Genomic DNA, 15,147 nt, shown 5'->3' on the forward strand with positions numbered 1-15,147 from the left:
AACACGGCCTGACACGGCCCTCACTCATGAAAAAAAGAACATCAGCACTATGTACAAATTTTGTGCATGACTGAATTTCGCTTGAAGTTTAAATCTAAAATCAGCCGTTTAGCGATAATAACAACCTCCTCCTGAAGGGTCAGCTTTCATGTAATGGAGGTGCAGCGTCTCACTGGTATGCAGAGCCACGAGATAAGGATAATTTTACTACTAGTTGAAATGAACAGTGAATAGCAGAGAAACAGAGGCTCACACACTGGAAGAGGGGAAGAGTGAAGGTGAATATTTAACCCTTATGCTGTCATGGGGGACCCAGAAACCACAGTGATGTATATATTATTATTATTATTATTATTATTATTATTATCATTACTATTATTGTCATTATTATTAATAATAAAGATAATAAACATTATGATGTTATTAGCACTAATACTTCTAATAGTATTTCTAAAAATTATATTTATAATAATAATAATACTGGTACTAATACAAATTATAATAAGTATTATTATTATTATTATTAAAAAACAAACTTTATTTTCTCTTTATATATTGTATATTTTCATCTGACTTAAAGGGATATTTCACCCAAAAATGAAAATTCTCTCATTATTTACTCACCCTCTTGATATCCCATATGTGTACGACTTTCTTTCATCACTAGAACAGATTTGAAGAAAAATTAAAATATATTTCAGCTCTGTGGGTCCTTAATATGGAAGTGAATGGGGATTTCTCTTTTGAAGCTCCAAAAATCAAAGACAGTCAGACGAAATATCATCCATATGACTCCTTCTCACATGTAAACAGCACTGCTCTTCCGGCTGTGATGCACGTGCATCAGTTCTTGCGTGTTTCAAATGCCAATGTGATGACAGTAATTTAACAGCTGGTGTCATATGGATAAAGTTTATGCTGACTGTCTGTGATTTTTGGACCTTCAAAAGAAAAATCTCCATTCACTTTGATTTTAAGGACATACTGAGCTAAGATATTTTTCCCTTTTCCCCAAATGTGTTCTGGTGAAGAAAGAAAGTCATACACACCTAGGATATCATGAGGGAGAGTAAATAATGAGTTAATTTTCATTTTTGGGTGAACTACACCTTTAACCAAATCCATGTAACAGACTTTATTGAGGCTTCAACCCCCTGTTGTATCACAAAGTAGGGATACACTGTTCAGAAATTTGACTGGTATAAATGTGTAATGGTGTAAATGAAATGTCAAAGTGATTAAAAGGTCTTTACATTTTTAGTGTTCTGTAAGTCACAGGACTTGGAAAGTTTAACCTTTCGTCTTACTTTGAACAACAACAGTAATATTATTAATAATAACAATTATCATGATGTCTCTAATACTTTTACTGCAGCTGTGCATATTACAAAATGTAATATAATTGAATTAATTTGTGGGAGAATGTATTATGTAAATATTCTTTAGTCAGACCACAACAATTGTTTTTAGATCCTCTGTACAAATTCCACATTCCTCCAGCCCATCTGAAAATAGAGCTGCCATACACAGGCAAAGATAACAAACAGATTAAACTGTCATTGTCATTTCATCCCTATAGCATCTGCAAACCAACACCACTAAAGTCCTGCACGCTCTCATTAGAAACATCTCAGTTATATTTGCATTTCAGCCAGTGCTTTGGTGAGGTATGTGTTGTGAATGATCTCATCTGAGATTTTAGCAAACCCAGAAATCTACTTCCTTTTATAAAATGTATATGAAAATTTAATGAGCCCAAACAAACCCTAACTTAAACAAAAGGTATAAGATCTGCTATATATTAACCTTAATCCATCGAGTGTGCAGTCCAAAAAAATAAAATAAAAAATGAAATATATACACACACATATATAAATATATATATATTGAGCTTTTTCCAATGTGTTTAGTCCAAAACACATCAGTGAGATGACAGGCCATTACTGTTACTCATCACAACCATGTTATGCTATTTACATCCGGAGGGGATTAACACACCTGGTATGTCCTCTTACCTGTCACCACTCTTCTTTTTGAGTTGGTTGGCATGCAAGAGGTGCATTATCATCTAAAACTGATGATAGGTTTGGCTTTGATGATGCACACTACAGGGACAGGACAGTAGTGAACACATGACTGCCTCTGGCATAGTTCGATCAGCAGCGATGGCCTCTTTAAGGTGTATGATCTTTCCCCACAACATGTCAGTCATTTATACTGAATGAGACAAATGCCCCTGCCCATCTGCAAAAGAGGATTTAGTGATAAAATGCTTGTAGCAATGCTTTTTTCTTCATTTCAACATCTAACATCCTTTGCCACTTTCTTTTTCGCCCTTTCATCTACAATCAAGTCTCAAACCTTTTCTTTAGGTGATTTTTCTTTTTAATGGGTCAAATGTGGGGTAAATTTAATTTAGGGTTGATGTTTCAAAAGGCCTTAGGTTATATAAAGGGAAATGTAGTGATTATAATGTTTGGAAAAATAAGCAATATCACAGAAGAAATAGTGCTGTTGACCGCAGGCAGAGTGCCGCAGGTGATCATACACACATGCAGTACAACAACACAACTGCGAGTGTGATATTGCTTTTATTCAAAAGTTCTAAAACAAGTTAACATTGAATACTGTAACTTACAAATCTGACAAACATTTACTAGTTAGATTGAATAGATCAAATTACCATGAGACACAGCAGGCTAACAGGTTCTTTAGAGCAGCAGTTTTCAATCATGGATATGGGCAGAACTGCAGTTTAAATAATCTGTTATGTATGTCTAATGTAATAATGTTTGTTGTTGTTAACCCTCCTATTGCTTTCAGAATCTGTAAACAGTTTTTGGAACTTAAGCTTATAAATATATATAATCTAAAACATATAATCAAATCATTAATACATTCTTAACTGTTTATACATGTAAAAAGATTTAAATGTTTGGCATGTTAACCTAATAATATAAAAGGTTTTAATTAATATGCCATTTAAAAAATATATATTTTTAGAAATAATAAGATTTAGAACCAGTGAGATATGTGTGAAGATATATTATTTATCAACATTTATGTGAAATTGTATTTAAATATAACATAAAATAAAATGTATATTAACATTTAATGTGATAATTACTAGTAACTGTAATGGATTTCCTATTACTCATAACTGCTCAATGCTTGGTGGTCAACATTTTTGAAACCAACTTATTCTTTCTCAACTAAACATTATCAAAACAACTGTACAACTCAACTACACAACATTCATACTGCTATGTTTTAAAGTAAAATATATTCTGTTTACTTGCATGAACTGCTGAATATTATATGACATGCTGCAAGATGGTTCATCTTTGGCTGCAGAGTAAAATATTGACAATTTCCACTTTCAAGCCTCATTTAGACTAATGTGTGCATGAAATTTTGCTCTTGCCACACCCCCTTTAAACAGTAGTACTGTTGATGTCATTTCTTTGTTTTGTTTGTTACATCTGTCATGTATGTTTTGTATAGGAATGTGTATATGTATGTGTGTTTGTGTGTGTGCATGTTTATAAACAAGATGCAGTCCCTGTGAGAGTCCAAAAAGTGTGTGAGAGAGTATGGGGAAGAGGTTAAATCTGTAAATTAAGTGTTTATAAGAAATATAGCACCTTTGACTTCAATATCATCGTATTCAATAATCATCTGAACTTACTGCAAAAGACATATTTCACAAATACAACATTTTTTTATTTGCATATCCTTTCAAGAGCCAATATGATATATGATCATCATTAGATCATATTTTGTCCATCTTCTCATCATTCACATCATTTGCAACTTCATTGTGAAAATGCCCAATCTACTAACTGCAGCTGTGGGGCAGTTTGGTCTTATTTTTTATTAAATATGCTTGCTTACATGCTTGAAATTACTTAATATGTGAATTTCTGTTTTTGCCTCTGCTTTGTAAAGCATCATTGGGTCCTTGAAAGGCGCTGTAAACAAAACATATTATTATTATTATTATTATTATTGGAGAAGAGGCGATAACGATAACAAAATATCACAAATTATGTAAAATAAAAAAAGAAACGTTTCTCCTGATCCTCTGATCCTGATGGAAATGTAAAGTGTAAAATCTCTAATAATTTTGTGGAAACGAGCCCACAATTAGCACTAAGACCCCTCCACTTCCCCAAAGCACCGCTCCCATACTCTGTTCAGAAATCCCACAAACACAGACAAACAGAGTGATACAAACAGTGAAGTGTCCCAGTACTGTTCCCTTGAGAGCTTGGAAGTCTCAAGCCTTCTTTGATCACCTTAAACGTCTGGAGAAAGAGGGTCAACAAGGAGCAAGTATGCACTTTCCATCAGCCGTAATTTATTTCTTCTTCATGTTGAAACGTTCATTGGCAACACATGGGGTGTGTGATCTCAGCAAGTCTTCAGACTTCACAGAAACTGTTCTTCACATATGCTAAAAGAGCACAGAGTTACACCTGTCACTCTCCTGTTTGCTGAATGTCACTTTAGCAGCACTGGCTTGATCCTTCACCTTCTGATCAGTCAAACATGAAGGAGCACAAAGTAATGAAGGAGCTGTTACTTATCATCAGGACACCGTGACAACTAAGCATTTACATGATCTTTGTGAAATTGTAGACTGCTTTGACCATAAGCCAAATATACAGATTAGTATTTTGACACTATAGCCACACTTAAAAATGTCTCGTTGTTGCATTAGATATTTTTTTTTTTAAAACTAGGTGGCATATATAAACTTTAAGTGTAGTTTTAAGAGTTTAAATACTTTTTGGGGGTCCTGGACCAGCACCGGTATGCTGTTATGGTCTTGCCATGAATGTACGTATCTCATCCTTCCTGAATGACATGGTAGGGCTTCATGTGATGGTCTTTAATAAATAGAGCAGTCATGATACAAACTGTTTCTCACTCCAAAAGTCACTATTAACTTTCATAGTATGGATAAATAGCATCTTGGACATCCTGGTATAAATAGCTATTCCGTGTTCCACAGAAGATAAAACAAGTCATTCCAAAGACATGAGGGAGGGTAAATGATGACAGATTTTTTAATTTTGTATTAACAATTTTTTTTTAAGAATTTAAACATCTGAAGAACTTCTCAGTCATTGGTGTTTTTATCCTCCCATGACTAAGTGCCACAGAGGGGACAGGGCTGCCTTTGATGCCTGGCTCAACCAGGTTTCAGAGGGGTCACATCCTCATGAAGAACAAAATTTCTCTGGAAACACTGCCTACTGCCAATTAGCGCATTGAACTCTGGCCCTGCATTGGAATGTTAAGCCCCACTGGCCGTCACATTTACACAAGTAGACAATGCAACTAGGGTAACACATTTGGATTACAGGACCGGACAGATCCAATGATCACATGCAGCCAGTGCTCTGTTGGGATTACCACAAAAAAGCTTGTCCAAAGGAGGGTATTTGTGTTCAAAGTAAATTTCTGGATTAAATAACAGTGTGTCAAGAACCCTTACAGGAGGAAAAGGCGTATTTGGTTATTGTCTCTTTTTTCCTGAATTTCATTCACTAACAACTAAAGATGTGGAGGAGCTGCCAATCAGTAATGCCTGGATTCTCAGAACAGCAGAACTATACTAAGAATTAGGGGCATTAGGGACATAAATTCAGTGGTGAATTCTCAGGGCCAACAAAGCCTTCTCTGCTCAGCTGGCCTAACATGCCAAACAAATCAATATTTTTCATCCTTTCATTCTCAGTCACCTTTTTGCCTATGTATTTTTAATGGCTTTCCACTCTTAATTCATTTACAATCAAATCGAGAAAAACGAAAAGTCAGAATTTATTCCTTGATGCTTACAAGCAAAGTGTTACAACTGTTTAACAAATCGCATGCCCGAAGCAGCACGTGAGTCTGGGTCTGAGCTCCACCCCACAGAATCCCTCAACATTGCAAATGAATGAGCAACTTAAGTCCGATTGTCAGATACATCAGCCAAATCAGATTGATTTATTTGTTCTTGGTGAGTGTGATCTTTAGGATATCTCCCACTCGTGGCCTTCTAGGCTGCCTTGAGTGACGCCATCACGTTTTAAGTGATGTACGTAATTCAAGAGCGACAAACACAAGATCAAGCTGTCTGACGAGTCGGCTGACATCACTGCTGTTAATGAGAAAGAGTTCTTTATGGATTTAAAAACACGAGATGTTCTGCGTGACCGTGTGATTGCTTAATTTATTAAACAGGAAAGGAGGACTGATTTTCACTTCAAGTAAATTTGTAAGTGCTTTCTGTATTGTTATAGCAACATCAGGAGTTTTCTAAGTGTAAATTTGGCTGCTTGAACATTCAGTGTAGGATCAAGTTTTTAAAAGGTGCGTTCCTTTCAACTCGAAAGTCAGATTTTACAGCTTCCTACTAGGAAAAGTGCAATGAAATGCATCTTTAAGTCAGAATTACAACTTGTCGGCTCGTGCAGAAATTCTCAACTCTGATTTCGCCGATATGCAGGGGTATGATGTCACACAAACATGTCGACACTCAGGGAGATATACAAAGTAAGTGATAAACATTCACTTTATTAAATAATATTGATAAATGAGTTTGTTTCCACATTACATGATATTAAAGCTTGTTTAAGATGCGCATAAAACATTATAATCTCTTTTGATAATCGTTCACCTGAAGAACAAATGTTAGTGCTGCAACATTTAAATCGCAACTATTATTAGACAGATTTTCCAGGTATTATAGTCCTCCTTGGTAGAGTCATATGAAAAATTATGATGTTCTGTTCAGGAGATGCTTATTTCACAAAACAGTCATGCTGCAGTTAAAAGTAGGCTTGCTTGAGCATTAAATGTAATTTCAAGTTCTGGTTTTTGTGCATGGACATGTTTTTATAATGTCAATTGGTATTACTGGTTAGCTGCGACATAATGTATGATGCCCAAAACCATAGGGTGTCTCATTCTTTGTGAAACTGTGTTTTCTTAATGGCATGAATCACACTGAAGGCCTAGACTTTAAATGCATGGACTGCCACTGCATAAATTACATCTGGGGTTTATCATAATGCAAAGGTTTGTTTGAAAAGATAATAAATTATCAAATAAAATAAATTATTGCGTTAATTTAAGACTGACCTACAGACCAAGTATAGCAAAACCTCTGCTCTGCATACCAGATTTATGCCCAGAAAAAAAAAAATCAAAGCCATTTTTTAAAATAATGTACATTAGTGTATTTCTAAAAAACAGTACCGCAATTAGGATAGCTCTGTATTCTTCAAATACAAAATTGTTGATTGCTTTTATTTCATTTGCTAAAGATGGAATCATGTGCAGAGTGGAGCCACCCACATGTCACTTCCTCAACCAGGGGAACCTAATTATTGAAAATGGCTTTTGTGAGAAGACAACATCAAACACAAACACACACACACGCACGCAAGCACACACCACATCTCATCTCAACAATTTCGAAGTAAAGTTCATTTGTCATGTTTGGTCTGGAAAAAACCCTCATTATTCCAGACAGCAATGCTATTAATGGTCCACGGCTTTGTGTCCCGCACTGGGATCCTCATGGGAAAGTGTTTATTATGCTGCAAGCTCTGGAGGGAAGCTGCTCCTTTGTTCTGATCGAGGTCTGGCTCCCGCTTCCAAATTTGAACCAGCGCCGTTTCATTTTAAAACACAAAACTGGTCTCAGATTAGTACATTAAATGTGCAGAGAGCCCCCGCCACACACACACACGCGCGCGCGCACGCACGCACGCACACACACACGCGCGCACACACAGGCACACAAAAGCAGTGGTATCCACCTTATTTTGCAATGCGGAAGTAAGCAGCAGCTGCATTTCCGGCGAATGTGAGAAATTTCCACTGGCATTGACCGCAGTGTAAATAGCTAGAAAGTTATAAGTCCAGAGTTAGTGTTCTGGGCTTATAAATTATCACACAACCACAGAATGTACAGCAGAATCATGTGCCAATGTAAGATAATGTCTAAAATAAAACGTCAGCATTTATATAAGAGTAAGTAAATCATTCTCTTGTTGCTGTGTTTTTGTATTGAAGACATGGTAATAAAATCTGCTTCTTTCTTTACTGAGATTGTGACGATGCAGTCTTTCTTGTCTCCATGTAAACCTCCATTCATATGTACCCGAATAACCTCCGACAATGCCTTTATTTATTTATTTATTTCCAAAGGCGATGTTTCATAAGCCATGCTGAATGCGTGATCTGCGTGTCTGTTTACTATACACTGCACAGAGTATGGAGAGGAAAATGCATTTGTTATTTTGTCAAAATGAAACAAGATGCAGTTTTGGTGCAAAGAAAGTTGAAGTAGCATTTTCCCTGCATCTTTCTCTTCTCTGCTGGTTGTGTAAAGACTGTGGAAGTATGTCCTTGTCAGCGCCTGATTTTATTAATTCTGCCAGTGCAACAGTGAGTGATTAAACAATGGAAAAATGAGATAAACGATACAACTATATGCACTGAAAACTAATGAATTTATGAAAATTGTAATTAATGATAATAATATGCTGACATTTTTAGCCTCCTAACGCCATCTTGCATCAAGAAGTGTAATCGAGCTTGTAATCATGATGGTGCCTAAAGACTGCAGAGGCAAGATGTACAGTTAAAAGGGCAATCTAATCTCATAGAATGACCATTATTATAAATACATTTTTGCACTTTTCTATGTTTCAGCGAAGTTTCTTAGTGACCCATTTGTCATTTAAGACACTATTGTTTAAGTTAAGGTTAAAGTTTTGGGGAGGTACATTTTACCCATCTAAATTCACCTAAAAACTTTTTGATTACAACATTATTTCAATCCTTTTTGGCACCCCCGCTGGACATTTCACTGGGAAACTGCAGCCAAATGTGTAATAAAGCAAATTGTAATAAAGGAGTTATGTTGTAGTCTGTTTTCACTCACAATCAAATAGATCGCTTCAGAAGGGTTAAACTGCTGGAGTCTTATGGATTACTTTTATGCTGCCTTTGTGACCAATCACTTGCATTGTATGGACCTACAGCTCAAATATTCTTCCAAAAATCTTTGTTTGTGTTGTGCAGAAGAAAGAAAGTTGTAAACATAGCATGAGGGCGAGTAAATTATAAGATAATTTTTATTTTTGGGTGAACTATGCCTTTAAAGCATTGAGATATTTATGCAGCTATCAAGATCTCTTTTAGAGACTTCTGCTTTTGTTCCAAAAACTAGAACAATGCATTCCACGCCTTCTCATTGCTGTGCTTGGGTTGTTTGACAGAATCTGGGATCAGAGCCATCAAGCAAGTCTGTCCTACCCGTATAGAGGTTTTCTATGCTCAGTTTAAGCCTCAATTTGGTCAATACAAATCCAGTTAAGCATCACAAGAAACATCCTCTGCCTTAGCAGCTAAATGTCAGTTTTCTTGTCCTATTTAGCACATAGTATTCCATTAACAGATCAAATCAGATAGGACAGTACACAGTGCTTCCACAATTGGCTGACTGGCTTTCTCTTTTCATAGTCCAAATCATGTCTTCCATTTCATTTGTAGTCTTTCCCGCTGAAGACTTTGCCCATGACAGATGTAGCAATATTCCATGGTGGATGCTGTCTCCGTGGCAAAGACTCATTCTTTTGTATACTGTTCATCACTGAACAGGTTCTTAAGAGTGAGTATCAAAATGGTAACAGTCCAGTGAGAAATGGGATCAGCAGGAACACAGAATCCCAGGTCCTGAATGTGGGTGCCACTGAGTTGCGGGTTTGGCTCAGAGCAAACACTGCATTAGTGTGATTGGTTGGCAGTTCTATGTTACAAACCATCCCTTCACAGCAAGATACGCACTCCTGCAAGATAGAATGTACTAGAAAGATTCAGAAGGTGATTTTATAGAGGTAACATTTAGTTTATTCAAGAGATTGTGTATGCACTATACCGCAAGTGTGTGCATTGAATGGTTCAATCCAAAATTCATCCAAAAATAGAAATTCTGACATCACTCACTTGAATGAATTTAATTCTTTACTCCATAAAATGAAGGTGAATGTGAACTGAAGCTGTCAGCCCCTCACATTCTGCCAAACATCTCCTTTTGTGCTCCACTGAAGGTCATACGGGCTTCGAATGTCATCGTGAATGAGTAATGGAGTAAATGATGACAGAATTTTCATTTTTGTGTGAACCATCGTTTTAAGTAAGAATATTACTCGGTGGACAGATTGTACTTTATACTTTTGTGGTAGAATTTGGTGTGCATCTATGAGTGGAAATGTTGAGTATGTTTGTGTGAGTGTGTGCAAGTATATATGTGTAGATACTCACTATGTGATGTCCATTTTTGTGATATCTACAGCCCGCTAACAGACATTCTTCATGCACTGCACATCTTTTGGTAACAAACTTTGTCTTCCCATGATGGTTGAAGTGATGTACTGTCATGCAGTACTGGGCATCTACAGAGGAAGAAACAGGAAGTTAGGAATTTAAAAGTATATTGACTTGAACAATTTAATGTGTTGCAATTTGCTGAAAGGAATAATTCAATGGAAAATTCTGTCATAATTTGCTCACCTTATGAAACAAAATTGCTCTTTTCCATGCAATTACAATCTATGGGGTCTGATGCTTTGAAGCTTAAAGGGTTAGTTCACAAAAAAATTATCTCGTCATTTACTCATGCCATCCTTGATGGCAGACTTTATTTCTTCTGCTGGACACAAATTAGATTTTTAGAAGACTATTTCAAGTGAATGGTGGCCAGAACTTTGAAGCTCAAAAAATCAAATAAAGAAAGCATAAAACTACTACATACGACTCCAGTGGTTTAATCCATGTTTTCAGAAGTGAAATTATAGGTGTGGGTGAGAATCAGATAAATATTTAATGTCTTTTTTTGCTAGAAATGTCCTCCTTGCACAGTAGGTGGCGATATGCTCAAAGAATGTGAAACGCCAAAAACAAAAGAAGAAGAATTTAAAATTAAAAGTTAATGTGGAGATTTATAGTAAAAAGGACTTAATTTTTATCTGATTCTCACACACACCTATAATATCGCTTTTGAAGACATGGATTAAATCACTAGAGTCACATGGATTACTTTTATGATGTCTTTATGTCCTTTATAGAACTTCAAGGTTCTAGCCACCATTAACTTGCATTGAATGGACCAACAGAGCTGAGATTGTTTTTCTAAAAGTCTTCATTTGTGTTCTGTAGAAGAAAGATACACATCTGGGATGGCATGATGGTGAAAACTTATAAGAGAATTTTCATTTTTGGGTGAACTATCCATTTATAAAAGTGTTAATGAGGGTGAGTAAATGACAGAATTGTAATTTTTAGGTGAACTAATAAACAGAATGTTCCATTTAAATCTTGAGATATCCATTCTAATGTAACCTGGAAAAACTGCAAAAACAGTTCATATTTCTTCTGGTTTTAAAATAGCAGTTTTTGAATGGCTCACAATAATCTTTTTAATTATGTTTTCTGTGAGTGTGATGGTCAGTGTGTGCTGGGTTTGTGTTTTACAACTAAACTCACTCCGAGGGCACCACACATCTTCTGCCCAGCGATTACAGTTGTAGTTGTCTGAGGCCTGTTCACATGTGAAGCACTTGAAACTCTTGGGGTACGGGGTAGCTGTAAGACATCAACACTTTTTTAAAACTATAAAGTCACTGGAGGTTATCTTTAATTAATAATATTAACAACAACAAAAAACCATTATTACATGAAATAGAGCTTATATGATCACTGGTTAATATACATTCAAATAAAAATGTCATGAAAATGTGATTCTTGATTGTGATTTGATAAACACTAACCTTCTAGGGCAGGCATGAGATTGTAGAAGTTGATGTTGTCACTTGTCACCAAATCAACAAGAAGCTGAACAACAATAGGGACTAAGGCCAGATCTGTTGCCATGGTTAACACACTGATAGTAACACCTAAAATAAATAGTTAAATGATAAGTTAAAGATCTTTTCCTCTGAGCATCAAAAGACAGAGAGCCTCCTATTGCAGTAATTGTCCTACGTGTCAACAGTGAATGTTTATAACTGGAATATAAAGAGCTATTATAAATGTAAATAAAAGAGATGCATGTAGATTATGTATGTACATTATGTAGACTATCCAATCATAATATTGTGTTACAAACATGGCTATAACCAGCTACGTGGTCACCGATGTCGAAACCTCTGTAAATTTTTCATATTCAATAATACAATTTGAAGCTATTTACAACTGAAAAACACACGACTACAATTTCGAATTGCTTCAGGTCAGTTAATATCAGACAAGTTCACGATACAGTGTAGCGCACTGAAGCTTTATTTCAATGTCTTTTCAAAATTAATTGGTTGTAAATGACTGTCTAGTGGCCATTTTCACCAGCTATACATATGTTACAACTTAGCCTAGTTGTGGTGTAAATGGGCACTAAATCACAATTTACACACTACTAAATATTTGAGTGTTGCACGATTAACCTTAAGTAGAATGTAACCCTACGTATAAACTAAATATTTGCTGAAGCCTTCAATATTTGTCTACATTTCCAGCCTGTTGTATTAGTACTTATTTTATTTATTGCCCCTAATACATTTTATATACAGTTATTAAATATTGTTATATACATAGGCAAAATATGCCATTAATTACATTTATTATGTATCGTATTTCAATGACGATATAATTTATGATTGAACATCAACTGTAACAAGATCAGGCTTTTTAACACTTCAGTGTACAAATTTGAAGGCTGTTTATTTGATCAATACGGGTAAACGTCATATTATTTGACAACGCATTACTTTACAGAGAGCTTACGACCTACTAGTTAACACTTAGTTACAAACTAACTAGTAGTTACTAAGCCCTTAGTGTGAACTTTACATCCCAACTTCCATGAGACCTTACGCACAGCTGGTGCAACCCTACCCAGAGGTCCAGACTGCTTCTGATTTCTCTGCACTGGTGAGGATGGACCAATCACAGTTGTTTATTATCAATAGATGTGAAATTATTGTATAGATAGTGCTGCAGTATCCACAGGTACGAATCATTGCAATATATATAAAAAACACACACACACATATATATATATATATATATATATATATATATATATATATATATATATATATATATATATATATATATAAACTCTATAGCATATCTTCATGCCCAGGGGAACAAAGGGGTCTTAATCCGGCCCTGGTGATCATCATGACATTATCTGAAATTCAAATTTTCAAGCACAGTAGCTCACTAGAACACCATCTGTAGTACAGACTACAGTATGAAATATGTAAAATATTCAAACACTGGCCATGATAAAGGGTTATGCTATTTCATTCATTTTAGTTGCAGATGTTTCACAACATCATTGTTAAAAACATAATTGTACTTTCGGTAAAATTCTTGGCACCCCACCCCAGACTTCACTAATATTCAAACCCTGGTTATGGCCCTGGTTAAAAGGGTAATTTATCAACCAACATCTACTCTGGGTTACGCCTATAAGATAAATCTACCCATTTATCTTCAACATCATTCTTTTAACAAAATAATGACAAGGTAATAGCCCCTGAATAAAGGGACAAAATCGCAGATGTTTGCGATGGATGGGGTCAAACATTATAACAAGGACCCATGTTCTGAAGGACACTATATCCTATAAATTATAATGATCTGAATGGCATTACATTTGTACATTATTCAATTACTTTAATACATTTAAGTCACAAACTATTTCTACAAAGCACTCTGGGATTTTTAGTTACAAGTGTCTGAATTTCATAAAAAAATAAACAAACAAAAAACCTCCAGAACAAGGTCTAAAAACTGACCTAGGGGCTAAAGAAAAGTGCATACCTTGCTGACGTCTTCTAACCACATAGTTAAAATGGCTTTCAATGGAAGCTCTCTCTCATCTGCCCCTGGCATTTTAAGGAGCAGTAAGGCATGATGACCTAAAACGTCAATCATTAAAATATATTTTTTTTTTTTGTGCTATTTATCGTTTTGGGGAAGAAAAAAAAATCAAATGAATCAGCTCTAATATATCATGACATTTTAAGCAAACAGAAGAGTGTCATTAATCTTGTGGCAATGACACTCTGGGTTTGAGGGTCTCCAGAGATCACACATTTATAACGACTGACACCACAACAGCAATCAGCTCCACTGACCCAGAGGTTAGAACACACACAGGGGCCTGTATTCTCAAGTCTTTTCAGCTCAAAACCCAAGTGCTCTTAGGTTACAAACCAGCCCATGGACATGTTGGGACGTAAAAGCAGTTCATTAAGAGTGAAGAGCATAAAATAGTTATTTGCATCAAGTAGGTTGTATGTTAACCCAGTAACCCACACATACACAAACAAATTCATTGTTATGCACTGATTATTCAAAAGTTGTTCAGAATGCTGCATTCTGACAATCAGAGGTCTTTCATGCATATAAATGATTTATTTGAAGTAATTGCCAATTAATTCAATGTAAATGAGCTTCAAAGGTCAGTTGCTGTCTGACTGGTTTAAGAACTAAAGGAGAGGCCTTTTAATTGTTTTAGTGAACTGAAAAGCCACACAAATAACCAACACTTTTTGGCTGTTTCAGCATAGTAAGTTCTAAGATTCAAAACATATCTGAGAGAGCCTAAACCCTGATTGATATTTATTTCCTTTTACAGTGTCTGACTTAAAACCCACTTGTTAAAGTGACAAAATTTGCTAAAACAAACAAACTTGTCAATATTAAAAAACAGCCAAGACATAAAATAAAATTCCACAATCACACAAAATAATATTTAGAAAAAAAGATAAAGGCACATTAATGTTTCACAATGATCTAAACATGAATTCAAAATACAAGAAACAAAGACTTACCTTCTGTCTGTAAAATAGAAATCTTTCAGTATTAAAAAATAGTTTAATGTGGCTCCAGCCAAACAGAAAGACTTAGTGCAGAGACAATCCTGTCTTGACTCAGACTTTCAAATAAAAAGGAAAGAGAAAGCTTAGAAATAATTTCCCCTTTCAGCTCTCTCCCACAACAAGAGCAAAGAAATCACTGTCACCAACCTCCTGACAACCCCATGCTTTTGATTGGACAGCATGTGCAGTTTGG

At 35.5% G+C, this 15,147-nt stretch overlaps 1 protein-coding gene across 1 annotated transcript; it reads right to left on the reverse strand.

Annotated features, from left to right (window-relative positions):
* Positions 1 to 9,007: 9,007 nt before the first annotated feature.
* Positions 9,008 to 15,061, reverse strand: LOC127659125 (ly6/PLAUR domain-containing protein 6B-like). Its single transcript, XM_052148789.1, has 5 exons — positions 14,907 to 15,061; positions 11,835 to 11,960; positions 11,551 to 11,649; positions 10,330 to 10,460; positions 9,008 to 9,854 (listed from the first exon to the last, which is right to left on the reverse strand). Exons 2-5 carry the CDS (start codon positions 11,935 to 11,937, stop codon positions 9,684 to 9,686), a joined length of 504 nt encoding a protein of 167 aa, XP_052004749.1. The 5' UTR covers positions 11,938 to 11,960; positions 14,907 to 15,061; the 3' UTR covers positions 9,008 to 9,683.
* Between the last annotated feature and the right edge of the window lie 86 nt (positions 15,062 to 15,147).

This window comes from Xyrauchen texanus, chromosome 18 (assembly GCF_025860055.1).
Source record: "Xyrauchen texanus isolate HMW12.3.18 chromosome 18, RBS_HiC_50CHRs, whole genome shotgun sequence".
Lineage (NCBI taxonomy): Eukaryota > Metazoa > Chordata > Actinopteri > Cypriniformes > Catostomidae > Xyrauchen > Xyrauchen texanus.